The sequence below is a fragment of the Nerophis lumbriciformis genome, linkage group LG15, assembly GCF_033978685.3.
Source record: "Nerophis lumbriciformis linkage group LG15, RoL_Nlum_v2.1, whole genome shotgun sequence".
Taxonomy (NCBI): Eukaryota; Metazoa; Chordata; class Actinopteri; order Syngnathiformes; family Syngnathidae; genus Nerophis; species Nerophis lumbriciformis.
In genome coordinates, this window is record NC_084562.2 from 37,074,861 (window position 1) to 37,098,238 (window position 23,378).

Genomic DNA, 23,378 nt, shown 5'->3' on the forward strand with positions numbered 1-23,378 from the left:
TAAACTATCATCCAGGGCTTATGTTTGTGTTTCCAGTGGAGCAAATTTGTGTAATAATGTATATCATTAATAATGGATGCATTTAATTCTAGAATATGCCAAGGGCCCATAAAAAAAAGGTACACGATAAAAATGGTTCCTGGGCTACACTTCGGAGACCATCGATGTAATGTAAAGGCAATAAAAGTAAAAACGACTCACGAACACAAAGGTCTCCACTTTCGTAGAAACCTGGACAGCATTGAGAGCGCCGCCTGTACATGGTCCTCACACCTCTTCTGTAGGCTGTCTTGTAGCTGATCCTGCAAGTACATACACAGTTTTTACTCGGCTAGCAAATGGTAATAACAAACGATCCATACATTTGAATATTTTATGAAGTTTATTGTTCAGGTTTAAGCAGAGAAACCAGCAGTTTACTATATTGCATTTTTGACACTTATTTCCATTTTTATGAAGTACTGAATTTAGGCGTTGAGGGGATCCGGTTTGGTGGCTGCAGGATTAGGTCTCTGCTTTTTGCAGATGATTTGGTCCTGATGGCTTCATCTGGCCAGGATCTTCAGCTCTCACTGGATCGGTTCGCAGCTGAGTGTGAAGCGACTGGGATGAGAATCAGCACCTCCAAGTCCGAGTCCATGGTTCTCGCCCGGAAAAGGGTGGAGTGCCATCTCCGGGTTGGGGAGGAGATCTTGCCCCAAGTGGAGGAGTTCAAGTACCTCGGAGTCTTGTTCACGAGTGAGGGAAGAGTGGATCGTGAGATCGACAGGCGGATCGGTGCGGCGTCTTCAGTAATGCGGACGCTGTATCGATCCGTTGTGGTGAAGAAGGAGCTGAGCCGGAAGGCAAAGCTCTCAATTTACCGGTCGATCTACGTTCCCATCCTCACCTATGGTCATGAGCTTTGGGTTATGACCGAAAGGACAAGATCACGGGTACAAGCGGCCGAAATGAGTTTCCTCCGCCGGGTGGCGGGGCTCTCCCTTAGAGATAGGGTGAGAAGCTCTGCCATCCGGGGGGAGCTCAAAGTAAAGCCGCTGCTCCTCCACATCGAGAGGAGCCAGATGAGGTGGCTCGGGCATCTGGTCAGGATGCCACCCGAGCGCCTCCCTAAGGAGGTGTTTAGGGCATGTCCGACCGGTAGGAGGCCACGAGGAAGACCCAGGACACGTTGGGAAGACTATGTCTCCCGGCTGGCCTGGGAACGCCTCGGGATTCCCCGGGAGGAGCTGGACGAAGTGGCTGGGGAGAGGGAAGTCTGGGCTTCCCTGCTTAGGCTGCTGCCCCCGCGACCCGACCTCGGATAAGCGGAAGAAGATGGATGGATGGATGGATGAAGTACTGAATTTAGCTGTAAACTATGATTATTGAAATTTCTACACGATTAAAAAAAACATTCTTTAAATATATTTCCTTGTGGAGTGGGGTGGGCGGTGATTTAGCGTAAGGGCGAAATCTTCGAATGTGCATTATTGCGCAAAACGTGAAAATTAAAACAAATATGCTTGAGCTAACTGCGACTGTTCTTAGATAGGGAAAGGGTCCAAAGTAGCACCCGGTGCTTTCAAAACATACTTGTCAACATTTACAATTAAAAACGTAAAATTCCCTGTAAAAAATGGCAATTGAAGGATGTTCATTTCCTGCTTTGGACAGGCTGCAGGATGTATAGATTTGTTTATTTTGTTTATTTCCGGAAAAAATTGCTGTGTCTCAATTCGGAGGCTGCGTACTTCCAAGGTGTAGGTCCAGGGCTGAAGCAATAGGAATTAGGACAGTCAAGCTCGGAACTATTCAACTGGCGGCTCGCGGGCCACGTCAGGCTCGCCAAAGCTTTTAATTTGGCCTGCCAAACAACACCCAAATAGGCTTGATGAAACCAATCAAAACAGGGTCGCTCATGTGTGCAGTACTGCCGCCACCCCACAGGGGGCAACAGCAAAGCGTATGTGTCACAACGAAGCAGCAGTGGGTGAGTAGAAGAAGATGGCACTATCGACCCTTAAGTGTTTTTAATAAATCACAAAAATCGGGACTTTTACAGCGATTGGACAACAAAGTATGAATATATTGAAATGACAGACTTTGTGATGTCTTTTGTATTTGTGGCCGTGTTGCTTTTGGCTGGCAATCAAAACTGGTGAAATACATACAGCGCTGAATTTGACCAGCAGAGGGCGATAAAGCAATTAGGTTTAATTGTGTTAAACCACATGTGTGCAATGTTTGCTGTGTGTATTAACGTTAAACCTTCTATTTTATTTTTGTGACATACACAAGGGATATTATGCAAAAAACACAATGTACGTTATACTTTTGAAAAGTTTACATTTTTAGCCTTACAACCAAAATAAAAAAAGACTTACAAAGAATTAAAACTGAAAAATAATTCAAAAGGAGCAACATTAATCATCAACAAAACTTAGCTCCTGTTTCTTCCTGCTGTTAACTATCTGTCTAGCCGTACATGCTGGAAACGAGTATCAAGGGCAGAATAATGAATTTATTGACAGTGCAGTGTGAAAGCTGATGTGTTTACTTTGTAAACAAGTAAACATAGTTTCAAAGGAATAGAAGTGGCACTTTCTTAAAAAACATCAACATTTTGATGAGACCTTGGGCTCTTGAATCTGCGGCCCTCTTCATTATGTAGCTGAATAGCACTGGTCTAGCCTATGGGACACTTCCTGGTTACGTCGGTTGTCCCCGCCCTTACATTTACGTCACAAATCTGCTGCTCAGTCACGTGAGGCTGAACAATGACAAACCTATGAGAAGAATGTCGAATTGTTTTTTGTGTTCTCTTGGTCCTTTATTTTAGAGGAAGCGGCTAAGATCTACCGCCGCCGTATGATTTTCCTGCGGTTAGAGTCGACAGATCATGGGAGATGGTTGTCTTGAGGATGTGTCACGTGTTGAGAAGCATTCTAAAGCTGGTACTCCTAATTATTAGTTAATGATGGATTTATTTTTATTCTTGTGAATGCTTGTGAAGAGGTCCCAGACAGAGTCCTCACAGTTTATCCATACAGTAACACCACACAATCTTATTTAGCAGTTACTTTATTAATATGTAATGCATAATTGATGTAGTTTTCTAATTTTGTTAAATTGGTTGCATTTTAGCAAGTAATATTAAATATTACTAATAATATTATTAGTATCATACAAATATTTGCAATGAAGGCAGAGGAAATGAATCACAACAACTGCAGTTTAAGCACATGAGTTTATTAATTTACATAGGCTAAAAATACTTTGTTTTTCCTTTCTTTTTGCTCCGTTGTTGTCCAAGTCCTCGATTATTCTGCACATAAAAAAAAATAAAAAAAAACAGAAAAAAAAAAAACAGTAAACAAACACAAGCTCACAATAATCATTAATAAAAGTAAACATTTCCAAACAAGATGCAGATGTACACAAAAAACAACAATAACAAATATCGGTACATTGATGCACACATTTACAATATTTTTATTATTCTGGCCACGCATTAATAGAACATAATCAAGTTAACTTGTTGCTGTCCAACAAAGCTAATTAAAATATGTAAGATTTCACTTCCAAACGTTGAAAAAAATCCAGGCAACAAATTGTTTGCAATGGCCGGATGGATATATGGCTCTCCCTCGGGGTAAAGAAAGGAACAATGAGCACAGAGGTTGCTCAACATTACCTTCACCTTCAATCTTTATTTATATAGCCCTAAATCACAAGTGTCTCAAAGGGCTGCACAAGCCACAACGACATCCTCGGTACAAAGCCCACATACGGGCAAGGAAAAACTCACCCCAGTGGGACGTCGATGTGAATGACTATGAGAAACCTTGGAGAGGACCGCATATGTGGGTAACCCCCCCCCCTCTAGGGGAGACCGAAAGCAATGGATGTCGAGTGGGTCTGACATAATATTGTGAGAGTCCAGTCCATAGTTGATCCAGCATAATAGTAAGAGTCCAGTCCATAGTGGGGCCAGCAGGACACCATCCCGAGCGGAGACGGGTCAGCAGCGCAGAGATGTTCCCAGCCGATGCACAGGCGAGCGGTCCACCCCGGGTCCCGACTCTGGACAGCCAGCACTTCATCCATGGCCACCGGACCTGTGCCCCCCCCCCCCTCAAGGAAAAGGGGAGCAGAGGAGAAAAGAAAAGAAACGGCAGATCAACTGGTCTAACAGGGGGGCTATTTAAAGGCTAGAGTATACAAATGAGTTTTAAGATGGGACTTAAATGCTTCTACTGAGGTAGCATCTCTAATTGTTACCGGGAGGGCATTCCATAGTACTGGAGCCCGAATAGAAAACGCTCTATAGCCCGCAGACTTTTTTTGGGCTCTGGGAATCACTAATAAGCCGGAGTTCTTTGAACGCAGATTTCTTGCCGGGACATATGGTACAATGCAATCGACAAGATAGGACGGAGCTAGACCGTGTAGTATTTTATATGTAAGTATTAAAACCTTAAAGTCACATCTTAAGTGCACAGGAAGCCAGTGCAGGTGAGCCAGTATAGGCGTAATATGATCAAACTTTCTTGTTCTTGTCAAAAGTCTAGCAGCCGCATTTTGTACCAACTGTAATTTTTTAATGCTAGACATAGGGAGACCCGAAAATAATACGTTACAGTAGTCGAGACGAGACGTAACGAACGCATGAATAATGATCTCAGCGTCGCTAGTGGATAAAATAGAACGAATTTTAGCGATATTACGGAGATGAAAGAAGGCCGTTTTAGTAACACTCTTAATGTGTGATTCAAACGAGAGAGTTGGGTCGAAGATAATACCCAGATTCTTTACTGATTCGCCTTGTGTAATTGTTTGGTTGTCAAATGTTAAGGTGGTATTATTAAATAAATGTCGGTGTTTAGCAGGACCGATAATCAGCATTTCCGTTTTCTTGGCGTTGAGTTGCAACATTACAATAGTCTAGGTCAGGGGTAGGGAATCTATGGCTCTCGAGCCAGATGTGGCTCTTTTGATGACTGCATCTGGCTCTCAGATAACGTTCAAAATATAAAACACTCTCATGCATTTTAGTCCGTCCATCCTGTTCAAGAAGTCGTATTAATGGTAAGAAGTATTTTATTTACTATCGGTTAGCTTCAGAATAACAATGTTATTAAAAATAATAAGAGACTTGTTAGACTCTAAAAATGGTGGTGTTACTTAAAATCGCATGCATTTAGTTGTATTCAGTGTTAAAAAAATATGATATGGCTCTCACGGAAATACTTTTTAAAATATTTGGCTTTCATGGCTCTCTCGGCCAAAAAGGTTCCCGACCCCTGGTCTAGGTCTTGTATTCTAACACAAATGTATATCACTACTGACATCCCAGCTTGACATGTCTGCTTTTAGCTGTTTTAAATGAACAAATACAGCTATACTTACATTTTAAAGTTGCTTGTTCTGCTCCGCATAGCGTCGCCGTGTAGAAAATCATTTTCAAAGTCGAGCGCGCAAAGGATCCCGGGGATATGAAAGGACGCGAAGTACACGGATGCAACCTTTCTGCTAATGCAAGAAAAGGAGATATTTGGCGGCCAGATTCAAAGGACAACTTTTTTGAAATGGGACAGCCCTGCGCACCGCAATGACATCAGCACCCCACAAATGCGCACTGCAAAGGATGCAGCCGCCAAATGGAGACACAACTATTTGCAGGTATGCTCTAAATGTCTCCAATAGAATTGTTACTAGTTCCATCCATCCATCCATCTTCTTCCGCTTATCCGAGGTCGGGTCGCGGGGGCAGCAGCCTAAGCAGGGAAGCCCAGACTTTCCTCTCCCCAGCCACTTCGTCCAGCTCCTCCCGGGGGATCCCGAGGCGTTCCCAGGCCAGCCGGGAGACATAGTCTTCCCAACGTGTCCTGGGTCTTCCCCGTGGCCTCCTACCGGTCGGACGTGCCCGAAACACCTCCCGAGGTAGGCGTTCGGGTGGCATCCTGACCAGATGCCCGAACCACCTAATCTGGCTCCTCTCGATATGGAGGAGCATCGGCTTTACTTTGAGCTCCCCCCGGATGACAGAGCTTCTCACCCTATCTCTAAGGGAGAGCCCCGCCACCCGGCGGAGGAAACTCATTTCGGCCGCTTGTACCCGTGATCTTGTCCTTTCGGTCATGACCCAAAGCTCATGACCATAGGTGAGGATGGGAACGTAGATCGACCGGTAAATCGAGAGCTTTGCCTTCTGGCTCAGCTCCTTCTTCACCACAACGGATCGATACAGCGTCCGCATTACTGAAGATGCCGCACCGATCCGCCTGTCGATCTCACGATCCACTCTTCCCTCACTCGTGAACAAGACTCCGAGGTACTTGAACTCCTCCACTTGGGGCAAGATCTCCTCCCCAACCCGGAGATGGCACTCCACCCTTTTCCGGGCGAGAACCATGGACTCGGATTTGGAGGTGCTGATTCCCATCCCAGTCGCTTCACACTCGGCTGCGAACCGATCCAGTGAGAGCTGAAGATCTTGGCCAGATGAAGCCATCAGGACCACATCATCTGCAAAAAGCAGAGACCTAATCCTGCAGCCACCAAACCAGATACCCTCAACGCCTTGACTGCGCCTAGAAATTCTGTCCATAAAGGTTATGAACAGAATCGGTGACAAAGGGCAGCCCTGGCGGAGTCCAACCCTCACTGGAAACGTGTCCGACTTACTGCCGGCAATGCGGACCAAGCTCTGACACCGATTATACAGGGAGCGAACCGCCACAATAAGACAGTCCGTTACCCCATACTCTCTGAGCACTCCCCACAGGACTTCCCGGGGTACACGATCGAATGCCTTCTCCAAGTCCACAAAGCACATGTAGACTGGTTGGGCAAACTCCCATGCACCCTCAAGGACCCTGCCGAGAGTATAGAGCTGGTCCACAGTTCCACGACCAGGACGAAAACCACACTGTTCCTCCTGAATTGTTACTAGTTGTTTTTTTTAAATAAAGTATCTAGAGGGCTCTAATTTTTTTGCTAAATATAAATAAGGCAACAAAGTTGCTGAGTTGCTCCTGCTCCGTCTTCTTATTCTCTGACAGACCACGGGCCTCATGTAACAACAGTTAAGTGGCTTTCCTACTGAAAATAGATGTAGGTTCAAAACCAGAAAACGGCGCAAGCAAGTAAAAACTCAGATGTATTCAATTGTTCGCACGCAAAAATTCGAGCACATTTTGCTGTCCCATTGCAATCTACTTGGAAGTGGGTGCAGACGTGTGCGTGGCTTGGCACGCTCAGACCACGCTCCCTTACACATACCCAAATCATATTGTAAGTAGCCATGAGCTTGAGCTCGGCACAATCACAAAAGAGTTGGAGGTCCTTTTTTTCTCACTCTTCGAGCAAAGACAAAGCGACTATCAGCCTGACATTGCCATGTCTCTGAGAACTGAGCACAGGCTGAAAAAAAAAAAAAAGAACTGGTCGTGTCAGGAAGAAAATGAAGAGGAAGGTCGATGTGCATGGGCAAAACTGACGCAGAGAAATTAGTGCCGCGCCCCGTTTAAAAAGATAGTCACGACAATGTTACGTAAAACTTTAGAAAATGTGGGTGACTCTGATTTCCCCTGATAAAATGATCCATCCATTTTCTACCGCTCGTCCCTTTCGGGGTTGCGGGGGGTTCTGGAGCCTATCTCAGCTGCATTCAGGCGGTAGGCGGGGTACACCCTGGACAAGTCTAATTTGTGTAATTTACAACAAAATGTGTTCATACAGTAGCATGCTCACATTAGCCAGATTTGGATTTCATGTGACACCAAAACAACACCTTCCAGCACCCCCGCCATCCTGAGAGGGACAAGTGTGGTAGAAAATGGATGGATGGATTTGTTCAAAGTCAATCAATCAAAGTTTATTTATATAGCCCTTAGCCACAACGACATCCTCGGCTCAGAACCCACATCAGGGCAAGAAAAAAACTCAACCCAATGGGAAACAATGAGAAACTTTGCAACCGGTGCGATGGCTGTCGAGTGGATCTCGATAATAGTGTGAGAGTCCAGTCCATAGTTTTAAAACAATAGGGTCAAGCAGTAAAAAATGGATGGAATTTTACATTTAAACATGCCAGCATATCACAAATTATATGAAAGACTTTGAAAGTTTGATTACTTAATTGATTATTACAACACAGGAGAGCTTCTTCCTTGGTCTCCAGTGCTGCTCTTTGCCTGCCATGGCCAAGGACCGTTACAGGATCACGTTTTCACAGCTGAAATAATCGCCTAGATAAATTTATATAGTGTATGTCCCAGAGGTGTGGACTCGAGTCACATGACTTGGACTCGAGTCAGACTCGAGTCATGAATTTGATGACTTTAGACTCGACTTGACAAAATGTAAAAAGACTTGCAACTCGACTTAGACTTTAACATCAATGACTTGTGACTTCACTTGGACTTGAGCCTTTTGAATTGACATGACTTGACATGACTTTGCTACTTTCGCCAAAACCCAAAGATGAAAAAGTTATTCGGGAGCGCTCCGTATTTTTCATTGTGTACTTGTCTATCAGCGTTGCGTGTGTCAGCTGGTGTGGTCTTAGTACAACAGCCAATCAAATTAGATCTACTTTGTTTTCATCACACAGCATTCATCCAATCAAATTGCAGGACAACCAACGAAGAAGACATGTCCAAAGCACACGCCAGTGAACAAAAAATGATACCTAAAATAATTTCGTTTGGGTATAAAAATTACGAGGTGGTCAACACAAAACGGTTTGCAGTATGCAACACATGCGGTTCGAAAATTACTGATGGAGAGGCAACAACTTCCAACTTCGTCCGGCATTTGAAGTTGCACAAAGAACGGTAAGTTTTGAATGTAAGATAACGTTTATTGGCTAAGTAACGTGACTTTTATTTGCTGTGTAGTTAAATCAGTGAGGCTGTAAACTCACTGCTAACGTTATAACGTTATTGCAAACACGGGAATCTGTTGCAGTTCACTACCTTATTCATACTTTTTGTTCAGTGATTTTTTTTAAGCAGGGTTACGTTAGTCAATATATCACATGTAACGTTAGACGGCGGTCAGCAGCACCGCGTATTTTAGCCACCTAAAAAAAAGACAAAAATAGTAAAATAAAGGTCAGTTAAAATGTATACTATATTATGAATATGTGTACCGTTTTAGCTAGCTTTCTGACATACTGTTGGTTGTTTACCTCAGTGGTTCCCAACCACCGGGCCGCGGCCCGGTACTGGTCCGTGGATCGATTGGTATCGGGCCGCACAAGAATTTATTATTATTTTTTTATTATTTTTTTAAATTAAATCAACATAAAAAACACAAGATACACTTACAAGTAGTGCACCAACCCAAACAAACTCTCTCCCCCTTTTGTTCTGGGCATTGAACATGAAGACTCTTCCTTCACTGTTCCGAGTGGCCATGAGAGTCTTGGCAGTGCCTGCCTCCAGTGCTCCAGTGGAGCGAGTTTTCAGCCATGGTGGCATCATACTACGCCCCCATCGTGCACAAATGACTGACAGACTCTTAGCTAATTTGGTCTTTTGCAAATGCAATGCAGCATAGGGCCCTGACATATAAAAAGTACAACTTTTTTGTTATGTTCACGTATATGTCATGTTTTTTCAATGTTAACACTTTTGTACAAATAAGTACATTTGCACTTTATTTTTCAATGTGTTTGTTCTGTAAAGGAATGAGTTAATGTTTAAAATGACTGGTTAATAGTGCTATTATAAAGTGCAATGTCAGCACAATTTTATTTCTTGCAATTTAAAATGCACTTGTTTTAATAAATAAATACAGCGTTTGAAAAGCATACACAATCTGTGTTAATATATTAGTCTGTGGTTAAAAGGACTTGAAAGGACTCGAAACTCAAAATGCAGGACTTAGGACTTGACTTCAGACTTTCCAGTCTTGACTTTGGACTTGACTCGGGGCTTGCCTGTCTTGACTCGGGACTTGACTCGGACTTGAGGGCAAAGACTTGAGACTTACTTGTGACTTGCAAAACAATGACTTGGTCCCACCTCTGGTATGTCCTCACAAATATTACCGTAATATGAAAATGAAACATTAAATGCATTGGGTAAAACTTTGGGGGTAATTGTTTATATGTTTTTGATGGGCTCATTAATCAGTCTGAAGAGTAAAATTGGCACTTTTTAAAGTGAACTGTTACCCAGAATCATCTCTGTGTGTCGTTAAAGTATCCAATACCTGTAGAAATGTGCGCACGGCAGCTATGGAGTTGGCGTCAGGAAGCGCACATTTCCATGTCAACGTCAGTCTTGGTACATCCCAACTCTGCTATGATAAAGGGCCTATGGCAGCTTTTTGTGTGTACTCAAGCTTCTTATATGAGGGCCCAGGTGAATTATAATGTTTACTGTCACAGCGAGGGCAAGCACGTAGCACCATATCAATTTGTTGCGGTCCAATGAATGTATAGCAGAGCTGCCAATATTTGGTGTTTGCAATTCAGTCAATTTCCTTCCATGCACTTTGGTTTAAGCTCAATAAGCTCGATACTTGGCAAAGACATCATTAATGTACATCTGTGCTGTTAAGACTCTCAGTATGGATTGCAGCAGGTGTCGATCTGTTAAAGTACTCCTATGCGCTGATTATAAAGATAATACACACGTCATTGCACATCTAATAAATCATTGTATTGGTGAGCAGATGTGTCATGTGCAGAGGTGTGGACTCGAGTCACATGACTTGGACTCGAGTCAGACTCGAGTCATGAATTTGATGACTTTAGACTCGACTTGACAAAATGTAAAAAGACTTGCAACTCGACTTAGACTTTAACATCAATGACTTGTGACTTCACTTGGACTTGAGCCTTTTGAATTGACATGACTTGACATGATTTGCTACTTTCCCCAAAACCCAAAGATGAAAAAGTTATTCGGGAGCGCTCCGTATTTTTCATTGTGTACTTGTCTATCAGCGTTGCGTGTGTCAGCTGGTGTGCTCTCAGTACAACAGCCAATCAAATTAGATCTACTTTGTTTTCATCACACAGCATTCATCCAATCAAATTGCAGGACAACCAACGAAGAAGACATGTCCAAACCACACACCAGTGAACAAAAAATGATACCTAAAATATTTTCGTTTGGGTATAAAAATTAAAAGGTGGTCAACACAAAACGGTTTGCAGTATGCAACACATGCGGTTCGAAAATGACTGATGGAGAGGCAACAACTTCCAACTTCGTCCGGCATTTGAAGTTGCACAAAGAACAGTAAGTTTTGAATGTAAGATAACGTTTATTGGCTAAGTAACGTGACTTTTATTTGCTGTGTAGTTAAATCAGTGAGGCTGTAAACTCACTGCTAACGTTATAACGTTATTGCAAACACGGGAATCTGTTGCAGTTCACTACCTTATTCATACTTTTTGTTCAGTGATTTTTTTTAAGCAGGGTTACGTTAGTCAATATATCACACGTAACGTTAGACGGTGGTCAGCAGCACCGCGTATTTTAGCCACCTAAAAAAAGACAAAAATAGTCAAATAAAGGTCAGTTAAAATGTATACTATATTATGAATATGTGTACCGTTTTAGCTAGCTTTCTGACATACTGTTGGTTGTTTACCTCAGTGGTCCCCAACCACCGGGCCGCGGCCCGGTACTGGTCCGTGGATTGATTGGTATCGGGCCGCACAAGAAATATATATTTTTTCTTTTTTTAATTAAATCAACATAAAAAACACAAGATACACTTACAAGTAGTGCACCAACCCAAAAAAAAAACTCTCTCCCCCTTTTGTTCTGGGCATTGAACATGAAGACTCTTCCTTCACTGTTCCGAGTGGCCATGAGAGTCTTGGCAGTGCCTGCCTCCAGTGCTCCAGTGGAGCGAGTTTTCAGCCATGGTGGCATCATACTACGCCCCCATCGTGCACAAATGACTGACAGACTCTTGGCTAATTTGGTCTTTTGCAAATGCAATGCAGCATAGGGCCCTGACATATAAAAAGTACAACTTTTTTGTTATGTTCACGTATATGTCATGTTTTTTCAATGTTAACACTTTTGTACAAATAAGTACATTTGCACTTTATTTTTCAATGTGTTTGTTCTGTAAAGGAATGAGTTAATGTTTAAAATGACTGGTTAATAGTGCTATTATAAAGTGCAATGTCAGCACAATTTTCTTTCCTGCAATTTAAAATGCACTTGTTTTAATAAATAAATACAGCGTTTGAAAAGCATACACAATCTGTGTTAATATATTAGTCTGTGGTTAAAAGGACTTGAAAGGACTCGAAACTCAAAATGCAGGACTTAGGACTTGACTTCAGACTTTCCAGTCTTGACTTTGGACTTGACTCGGGGCTTGCCTGTCTTGACTCGGGACTTGACTCGGACTTGAGGGCAAAGACTTGAGACTTACTTGTGACTTGCAAAACAATGACTTGGTCCCACCTCTGGTTATGTGCCAGTCATTTGTGATCATTTTTTCTGGCTGGACAGAATACGCATAATGACTGGTAAATGTGTATTTATGTGAACAGATATTTTTTTAAACTCCACTCATGTTGAGGAAATGTGGACTTCATAATAATACCCATTGTTGTTTTATTATTGGTGATTGGTTGAGCGCTGGAAAGACAGAAGGGAAAGTATGCACTTTAAGTGAGACAGTTGTAAATGTTTTGGTGTGTTTTTTTGTTTTATTACAGTGATTGTTTATTAACCACCTCCTTATCATTGACATCCGGGCAATAGCGATTGTTTATAAAATATTTATAAACACTAAACAGTGGAAGAATGGCCGTGCGCGACCCGAGGGTCCCTGGTTCAATCCCCACCTAGTACCAACCTCGTCATGTCCGTTGTGTCCTGAGCAAGACACTTCACCCTTGCTCCTGATGGGTGCTGGTTAGCGCCTTGCATGGCAGCTCCCTCCATCAGTGTGTGAATGTGTGTGTGAATGGGTAAATGTGGAAGTAGTGTCAAAGCGCTTTGAGTACCTTGAAGGTAGAAAAGCGCTATACAAGTACAACCCATCAACATCTGGGAGATTTGTAACTTCAGTCAGGATATCGGTAGGCACGGGCAATATCCCAGACTTGGCAGGTCTGGTATATAGGAAACACTGGAATCTATAGAATGTATCACTTTTGAATTGAAGTCTTCAAAGCAATTCTATTTTTTTTTTTTTTTTTTTTTTTTTTTTGTCCTGTCCAGCTTCTCAGGCAAATCATATAGTTGATGTAGATGCCCATGTCGGCTGTTCAGATTTACTTTACAAAAGAGAAGTGTAGGATACTTCTCTTGTTGCCTTATTTGTATTTGACTTTATTAAATGTATTTATATTATCATTTAGTGCAGCCGGGCCGGAGCAGGAGGGGATAGAAAGAGAAAAAAAAAGAAGACAGAGGGGGAAATTGTGGGGACAAGAGGGGGATTAGACAGAGAGACAAAAACAACAACAGCAAACAACAACAACAACAACAATAGAGCAACATCAGCAAATACGACATGTACAAATATGATGGTAAAAGTAATAGCAAATAAGCAGTTAGCGAAAATAAAAAATAATACAGAAATGACAATGAGCATTATTACACTACAAATGGAGCAATTCAAATACCAATAGAAATAGCGCTATTGATAATGAACAATACCAATAATTTACCTTTATTATCAACAATACAGTTGTTCAAATGCAACAATTCATATACGTAATGATAACTTGAGATACGAAAGAATGCAGAAAAATGGAGGGGGAGAAAGAGAAGCAACCTACATTAACCTTGTAGATTGTTATAGTAACAATAGGTTAAGCTTTGGCCGTGTGCCATGTGTTATACCCAGTTTACCCTAGGGCAACAACGTTAATATATGTTTGATGAAACGTGATTATGTGCATGAGTGTAAGTATGCAAATGTACTTGTATATGAACAGAATGTGTGTATGTGTTTGTACAGTGAATGTATACGTATGTTCAGAATGTGTAGATATGTTTGTACAGTGAATGTATATGTACAGAACGTGTATGTGTTTGTACAGTGAGTGTGTATGTACAGAATGTGTACGTGTATGTTTGTATATTGAATGTGCGTGTGGGTGTACGAACTTTAAGTATGTAAATATGTACTGTATTTGTGTATGTATGTGGGAGCGTAGGTACCTATATATGTATGTATGTATGTATGTATGTATGTATGTGAGCATATGTGAATTTGTATGTACAATATATTCGACTCCCAGAGTGCGTGGGAGCCAGAGCACGGCCCCAGCCCCCCCAGAGCCCAACCCACAAACAGTAGGCGTGGTGCCCAGGGAACCAGGGACCACCGCCCCCACGCAGCCAAGCCGGCCAGCGACAGGAACCCCAGAGCCCGGCCCACCGCACCGCCCACAAGGGCCAGCAGCAGGCCGCAGACAGACGCACCCGGCAGAGGACAGGGCACGAGAAAAGCAGGGGACAGCCAGACCCCAAGCCAGCGAGAGACCACACCCCACACTTGGCAGAAAGGCGAGACGCCCCGCCCGAGGGACCCAGAGACTCCCCGCAACCGGACGGGAAGACCGCCCCCGCCCCACCGGCAACCGGGCCCCCCCCCCACCCCCGGAGAGCGCGGCGAGACCAGCCCGCGGCCACCCCACCCAAATCGGCCACCGCAGGACCACCCGGCACGGGGCCACGGGAACCACCCACCCCACCTGCAGGGACCCCAACGATGGAGATGGAAAAACCAGCAACCGCCCCGCCGAGTTCCCACCCTGAGGGAGGGGGAAAATCAAAAAAATAACATTAATAAAATATATTAAAAAATTAATAAATAAATAAACTAAAAATTAAAAAAAAGAATTAAAAGAAGATCACAGACATGCTGACACACAAGGTCACTACCCCAGCAACCGACCGACTCGCAGCACCTCGGAATGCCTTGCAGCACCAAGCTACCACAATAGACGCAGGGACTAGACCCAGCAGGCCCCAACCAAGACGAGCACCCTGAAGGGATGGACGGTGGGACCCAGGAGCTCCAGACACGCAGTTCAGATGCAGTAGCCTGAGGCGTCGACCCCCGCCTGACAGGCAGGCCCAGAGCGTACCCCCAGAAATATGCATACATACATATTTACATATACATACACATACACCTATACTGTACATGCACACATACACACACATACACATGTATGCATATACATACATATACATACACATACACATATGTACACATACACATACATATATATATACTGTACATACATACATACACATACACACACATATACATACATATACACAGTTCGTCAGCCCTAACAACCACCACGCGCGCGCGCTGCCACCAGTCACAACATCAGCCACACCCCTGCACCAGACCCAGCAGCCACGGGCGCCCACACCACAAACAAACGGCAGCAGAAACAGCAGCTGCAATACCCCCAGACAGCCAGCACCAGCCAATCAAATCAAAGCGATCCAAAAAAACTGCGACCGGCAACCACACGCCAACAGGACCACGGAGACCAGCCGGCGCCAGCCCGCCAATCAGCCCAAACGCCAACACGCAAACAAGAGACCCCCCCCCCCCCACCAAAAGACCCCACCACCCCAACCCAAACCCGCACAAACACCACCGCCCAAACAACCGAGACACAGCATCCAGACCAGACAGCCGCGCCGCCACCACATCAAGTCACCAACAGAGACCCCACAGCGCAAGGTCGGGCCACACAGGCACGGACCCCACCCAACAGGAAGTGAGAACCGCCACACACAAATAAATGATAAGATTTTGAAAATAATAAAAAAATAAAAAATAAAAAAAAGTAAATAATAAAAATATAAATAATAAATACATTAAAAATAATAATAATAATAAATGAATAAAAGCCTGGCAGGCCACCAAAGCAATTCTAATTCTTTGAGATGCACCAAAACGGCAACACTTAAAACACAAATTGCATTTGACCCTTCAGAAGTCAACCTATTCCTCAATTTTCAATGGAAAAATGTCCAGATAGTAATCATTTTAAAATAAGTTACATATAAATCTGAAACAATATGTATTTGTAGTGTGGAAAAACTACAAGTCACCAACACGTATCTTGAGGCATCAGGAAGTGAGGCTAACCAACCAACCAAGTCTCTGCTTGCTTGTCACAGTTATATGTAGCATAATCACTCATACAGTGCATGTATACTGTGAAGCTTCTGGTCCTCCATCTCCCTGCCACCAATCTGTACTGCAAACTAATTCATCCTGCAACTGTTTGCCAGCAACAATACAAGTATAGTTTTCAGGTACAACTTTTAAGTTTACAATACAAACTATTCGCTGATTTGTGGGTCTGTCAAATGATTATCTGCGTTCGAAGAACTCCGGCTTATTAGTGATTCCCAGAGCCCAAAAAAAGTCTGCGGGCTATAGAGCGTTTTCTATTTGGGCTCCAGTACTATGGAATGCCCTCCCGGTAACAATTAGAGATGCTACCTCAGTAGAAGCATTTAAGTCCCATCTTAAAACTCATTTGTATACTCTAGCCTTTAAATAGCCCCCCTGTTAGACCAGTTGATCTGCCGTTTCTTTTCTTTTCTCCTCTGCTCCCCTTTTCCTTGAGGGGGGGGGCACAGGTCCGGTGGCCATGGATGAAGTGCTGGCTGTCCAGAGTCGGGACCCGGGGTGGACCGCTCGCCTGTGCATCGGCTGGGAACATCTCTGCGCTGCTGACCCGTCTCCGCTCGGGATGGTGTCCTGCTGGCCCCACTATGGACTGGACTCTTACTATTATGTTGGATCCACTATGGACTGGACTCTCACAATATTATGTCAGACCCACTCGACATCCATTGCTTTCGGTCTCCCCTAGAGGGGGGGGGTTACCCACATATGCGGTCCTCTCCAAGGTTTCTCATAGTCATTCACATCGACGTCCCACTGGGGTGAGGTTTTCCTTGCCCGTATGTGGGCTTTGTACCGAGGATGTCGTTGTGGCTTGTGCAGCCCTTTGAGACACTTGTGATTTAGGGCTATATAAATAAAGATTGATTGATTGATTGATTAAAATGTTTATCTAGATGTGTCCCAGTTTTCAAATAAATTAATCATCCTTCACAACTACAATCAAACCTGTCTGTAGCAAAATTGGCCACTATAGATAGGTGGCTATTATGCGCAGGATGCCATGATGAACTCACGCTGAAGAGGGAAACGACGGTAAGCTTTGGATTAGTAAACACAAGCGATGAGATTTTGAGTAATGTTGATGATTGGTTGAGATGACAAGAGTAGACAGCGACTGCCTGCTGATTCGTTGACAGTTTGAGATTAAATGATAAGAGTGCTTGTTGGCGCGGGTAATATGAGGTATAAAGTTAATACGTTCGGCACCGCCCACCCCATATTCGAACGTCGTTAGTAGGTTTACGTCAACCAAGGCTTACACAGGATTCATTGTTACTGTATTGTACTAACAGAAAAATAAGCATTACAGGTAAAAGCCAGTAAATTAGAATATTTTGAAAAACTTGATTTATTTCAGTAATTGCATTCAAAAGGTGTAACTTGTACATTATATTTATTCATTGCACACAGACTGATGCATTCAAATGTTTATTTCATTTAATTTTGATGATTTGAAGTGGCAACAAATGAAAATCCAAAATTCCGTGTGTCACAAAATTAGAATATTACTTAAAGCTAATACAAAAAAGGGATTTTTAGAAATGTTGGCCTACTGAAAAGTATGAAAATGAAAAATATGAGCATGTACAATACTCAATACTTGGTTGGAGCTCCTTTTGCCTCAATTACTGCGTTAATGCGGCGTGGCATGGAGTCGATGAGTTTCTGGCACTGCTCAGGTGTTATGAGAGCCCAGGTTGCTCTGATAGTGGCCTTCAACTCTTCTGCGTTTTTGGGTCTGGCATTCTGCATCTTCCTTTTCACAATACCCCACAGATTTTCTATGGGGCTAAGGTCAGGGGAGTTGGCGGGCCAATTTAGAACAGAAATACCATGGTCCGTAAACCAGGCACGGGTAGATTTTGCGCTGTGTGCAGGCGCCAAGTCCTGTTGGAACTTGAAATCTCCATCTCCATAGAGCAGGTCAGCAGCAGGAAGCATGAAGTGCTCTAAAACTTGCTGGTAGACGGCTGCGTTGACCCTGGATCTCAGGAAACAGAGTGGACCGACACCAGCAGATGACATGGCACCCGAAACCATCACCCAACCATGCAAATTTTGCAATTCCTTTGGAAATCGAGGTCCCAGAGTCTGGAGGAAGACAGGAGAGGCACAGGATCCACGTTGCCTGAAGTCTAGTGTAAAGTTTCCACCATCAGTGATGGTTTGGGGTGCCATGTCATCTGCTGGTGTCGGTCCACTCTGTTTCCTGAGATCCAGGGTCAACGCAGCCGTCTACCAGCAAGTTTTAGAGCACTTCATGTTTCCTGCTGCTGACCTGCTCTATGGAGATGGAGATTTCAAGTTCCAACAGGACTTGGCGCCTGCACACAGCGCAAAATCTACCCGTGCCTGGTTTACGGACCATGGTATTTCTGTTCTAAAACGCATTAAACAGCATGTGCAATCTATTAAACAGCGTGAAATATTTGTGGGCGGGTTGCGTGTGATCTACTAATTGCATGTGCAATTCAGACCGCCTTTTTTAAATTAGTATTTGTGTCTACTTTTTGGGGTATCACCACAGAGACACTCATTTACCGCTCAGTCATTTTATAATCATGCTCCTATCTGTGGTGTTTTACTATGTTCTCAAACAAGCAGCAGACATCTACCACTTTTTATGGGCATTTTAGACGCAGTCGTGCAGTGCATCCACATTGACGCCATTTTTTTAATCTTTTTTTTTTACCGCTCAAAGTGCACTAGAGGGGGGCTGCACTACTGTGCTCAAGATGCAAAAAATGCATACTTCAAGAAGTTTTATTATATAGGATGTATGTTAGTAATATATAATCTATGTGGGGGAAAAAAAAAAACATAATTAAAAAATATTGCATCAATTGAATTAGTTTTAATCAGCCCCTTACATCCAGCAGCTATGATATTATACAAGAATGTTGCTGAACAGAGAATGTGTCTAAATTTGTATTTTTGACCATCCAAATATTTTGAAATGTACACGTAGGACGGAGGATTCTCTGTCCTCGAGTATTCTTCTCTCGCAGCCGTGTGTGGACCTGTGTCAGTTTGCGCGTCCTTTTCAGATGTGTTTAAAACAACGCAAAATAGTGCTCCAAACACAGTGATGAGTGTTGATAAATCATATTGCGCGTGCTGCGTACTATATATTTGTATTTTCTTTTCCCAGTAATGTGGGTATTTTGTTCATCATTTTGTATTTTGCATATTAATGAAGACAGAGATGCAAAATGGATTGCATGCCTTATTCTGTTCACTTAAAGGTGTCATATGTAGTAGAGATGCGCGGATAGGCAATTATTTCATCCGCAACCGCGTCAGAAAGTCGTCAACCATCCGCCGTCCACCCGATGTAACGTTTGATCAGGACTGCACCCGCCCGCCATCCGCCCGTTGTTATATATCTAATATTAATTAAAAAAAAAAAAAAGGGTGAAAACTATGCGAATTGCACCTTGTGCAGACAAGATTTTTCGATCGGACACGGAGGAATTAGCGATGTAAAAGACCACGTTGGGACAAAAAAACACAAGTCTAATGCCGTTGCTAGCGATACAAGTGGAAAACATTCAACGTTTTTCGTCGCCCAAACAGATTCTTTGGATGTGATAAGTGCTGAAGTTTTATTTACGGAGGCAATAATTGAGCATGGACTTCCAATCGCACTGGCTGATCACATGGGACAGTTAATAATGTAATGCAACCTTTAAAAATCATTACGCGGTGATCGCGATCCCAAAAATAAACTTTTCTTGCATGATAATGTCCAGAAAAATTCGCTTTATATTACTATAGAGTCCTTTTAACGAATGAGTTTGATGGTTTATCACAAACCTTAAATTAAAGAAGTCCTTTGTTCTCCTGCACCATGCATGCGCAATCCTGTCGGCTGTATTTCACAGCACGACATACTGTTAAAAGTGTTTATACTATTTATACTTTCAATTAACAAATTGAAGTCTTGTGAAAGGTTGACAGGATAACTGGCATTAACTGTCAAAATAATTTCAAACTATTGAAGTTAGCTTACAGAATAAACATGTCAATCAACCCATATGATTTTTGCTGTAATATTTTTGTTTTGAAAAGTCACTGTGACTGATAGAAAAGTGATGGTTTTAGCAACATTTTAACCTGTCTGAATGCTAATAATCATTTTGCGTCGGGGGGCGAAGCCCTGAACCCTCCACCAGGACTTTGTCCTGGACCTACCGGGGCCTGCGGCCCTTGGACCCCTGTTACAAGCCCCCGGCCACGGGGGTGGCGGGCAGGTAAGCTGCTTACCTGCTGCGCGTGACGCCGGCCGCGGCGAAAGCGGACGAGGCGGGGTGTCGGTGCGGTGGGCGCGGTAGTGACCCTGGACGTGCGTCGGACCCTTCTCGCGGATCGCCTCAGCTACGGCTCCCGGTGGGGCCCTCTCGGGGGAAGGGGCCTCGGTCCCGGACCCCGGCGAGGCGTCCCTTCTCCGCTCCGTAAAAGCGTCCATCTCTTTTCTTTTTTTTTCTTCTGTTGTGGCATATGCTGCAGGTGCCTGCTCGTTTTTCGTATGTGGGTAACAACATTTAACTATGTATATATATTTCCCAATTGGTTTAACTGCCACCCGCAAAAAAAAAAAAAAAAAAAAAAAATCTAATTAATCCGCCCGACCCGACCCGCGAGCGGATAAAATCTTATTTTTTTAAATTTCATCCGCCCGATCCGCGGATAATCCGCGGACTCCGCGGTTGTGTCCGCAAACCGCGCATCTCTAATATGTAGTAATGTGGCCAGAAATGGTACTGCAATCACGGTCACAATTCTGTAGTCCCCTCCCACTCTCCATGGCTGAGGTTGCCAGATACGCAGCCAAATCCGAATCCTACTCCAAGGAACTTCAAATAGCAATCAATGCTGTAGGTTTCTCTTGTTTATGCTTCTTGCAAGACAGTTTACCGAGCAATTATGCCACATTTTACTTATTTCCTCAGCGTATCAGCATATTGAGAATGAAATAGGCACTGTATGTCAATGTGTCATTGACCGGGCTAGCATACAAGCATTCGTTGCACAAACATAATAGCTTTGTTAGACAATATCATAGACTGTCTTGGACAATATAGTTTACATACTATTTATTACAAGTTATAAGAAAACGTAACTGCCTGACTTACCTATCAAGGAGGAAATTAGCAAGTTTGACGTCAGATGAAAAAATATTATCCGCCTTCAATCGTCTCCAACTTTCAAAGGCATCCCCGGTACAAATCCTTGTTTTGCTTCTGGCTTCGTCATGAATAAGTTGAGAATTGTACCGACGCCTTTTAGATTTACTAAGGTTTGACATGTTTAGTAACTTTACCAGTGGCAGTAGCTCGACGAAAATGGCGGTGCGTAAGAGGCAACCTGGATGTGACACACTCACGGACTTTCTAATTGGTCAAATTGAAAACAATACCAATATTTCGGGGCTGTAAATCTAATTTTGAAATGAGCATATCCCGGCTGAACTACCGTTATCAGTTATAAAGGGATTCGAAAAGGACATGATTTATTAATGCTTTTTGACATATCAGGGCCATTTAATGATGACTTGACATGAAATTATTACGTATGGCTCCTTTAAGAGACGCAATCCACTTAATACTCGTATAGTACATCAAAGCAGATCAAGTTTGCACGTGTTTTAGTGAACGCAAGCCTCTAGTAAATCAGGCCCTTACCAGTGCTAATAATAACGACGTTAGAGTATAACGGTGTTACTAACGGCGTAATTTTTCCAGTAACAAGTAATCTAATTAATTATCGTTCCTATTCTGATGCGTCATCTATGTTGCTGCTTCTTGATCTTAGCGCTGCTTTCGATACCGTCGATCATAATATTTTATTAGAGCGTATCAAAACACGTATTGGTATGTCAGACTTAGCTTTGTCGTGGTTTAACTCTTATCTTACTGACAGGATGCAATGCGTCTCCCATAATAATGTGACCTCGGACTATGTTAAGGTAACGTGCGGAGTTCCTCAGGGTTCGGTTCTTGGCCCTGCACTCTTTAGTATTTACATGCTGCCGCTAGGCGACATCATACGCAAATACGGTGTTAGCTTTCATTGCTATGCTGATGACACCCAACTCTACATGCCCCTAAAGCTGACCAACACGCCGGATTGTAGTCAGCTGGAGGCGTGTCTTAATGAAATTAAACAATGGATGTCCGCTAACTTCTTGCAACTCAACGCCAAGAAAACGGAAATGCTGATTATCGGTCCTGCTAAACACCGACATTTATTTAATAATACCACCTTAACATTTGACAACCAAACAATTACACAAGGCGAATCAGTAAAGAATCTGGGTATTATCTTCGACCCAACTCTCTCGTTTGAGTCACACATTAAGAGTGTTACTAAAACGGCCTTCTTTCATCTCCGTAATATCGCTAAAATTCGTTCTATTTTATCCACTAGCGACGCTGAGATCATTATTCATGCGTTCGTTACGTCTCGTCTCGACTACTGTAACGTATTATTTTCGGGGCTCCCTATGTCTAGCATTAAAAAATTACAGTTGGTACAAAATGCGGCTGCTAGACTTTTGACAAGAACAAGAAAGTTTGATCATATTACGCCTATACTGGCTCACCTGCACTGGCTTCCTGTGCACTTAAGATGTGACTTTAAGGTTTTACTACTTACGTATAAAATACTACACGGTCTAGCTCCGTCCTATCTTGTCGATTGCATTGTACCATATGTCCCGGCAAGAAATCTGCGTTCAAAGAACTCCGGCTTATTAGTGATTCCCAGAGCCCAAAAAAAGTCTGCGGGCTATAGAGCGTTTTCTATTCGGGCTCCAGTACTATGGAATGCCCTCCCGGTAACAATTAGAGATGCTACCTCAGTAGAAGCATTTAAGTCCCATCTTAAAACTCATTTGTATACTCTAGCCTTTAAATAGCCCCCCTGTTGGACCAGTTGATCTGCCGTTTCTTTTCTTTTCTCCTCTGCTCCCCTTTTCCTTGAGGGGGGGGCACAGGTCCGGTGGCCATGGATGAAGTGCTGGCTGTCCAGAGTCGGGACCCGGGGTGGACCGCTCGCCTGTGCATCGGCAGGGAACATCTCTGCGCTGCTGACCCGTCTCCGCTCGGGATGGTGTCCTGCTGGCCCCACTATGGACTGGACTCTTACTATTATGTTGGATCCACTATGGACTGGACTCTCACAATATTATGTCAGACCCACTCGACATCCATTGCTTTCGG

General features: G+C 43.3%; 1 protein-coding gene across 1 annotated transcript in view; it reads right to left on the reverse strand.

The window, feature by feature from the left end:
* Positions 1–23,378, reverse strand: part of LOC133616089 (multiple epidermal growth factor-like domains protein 10) — a 572,792-nt gene that overhangs the window by 360,665 nt on the left and 188,749 nt on the right. Inside the window, exon 5 of the mRNA XM_061975174.2 lies at positions 202–302. Coding sequence (XP_061831158.1) covers positions 202–302 — 101 coding nt within the window. The remainder of the gene's footprint in view (positions 1–201; positions 303–23,378) is intronic.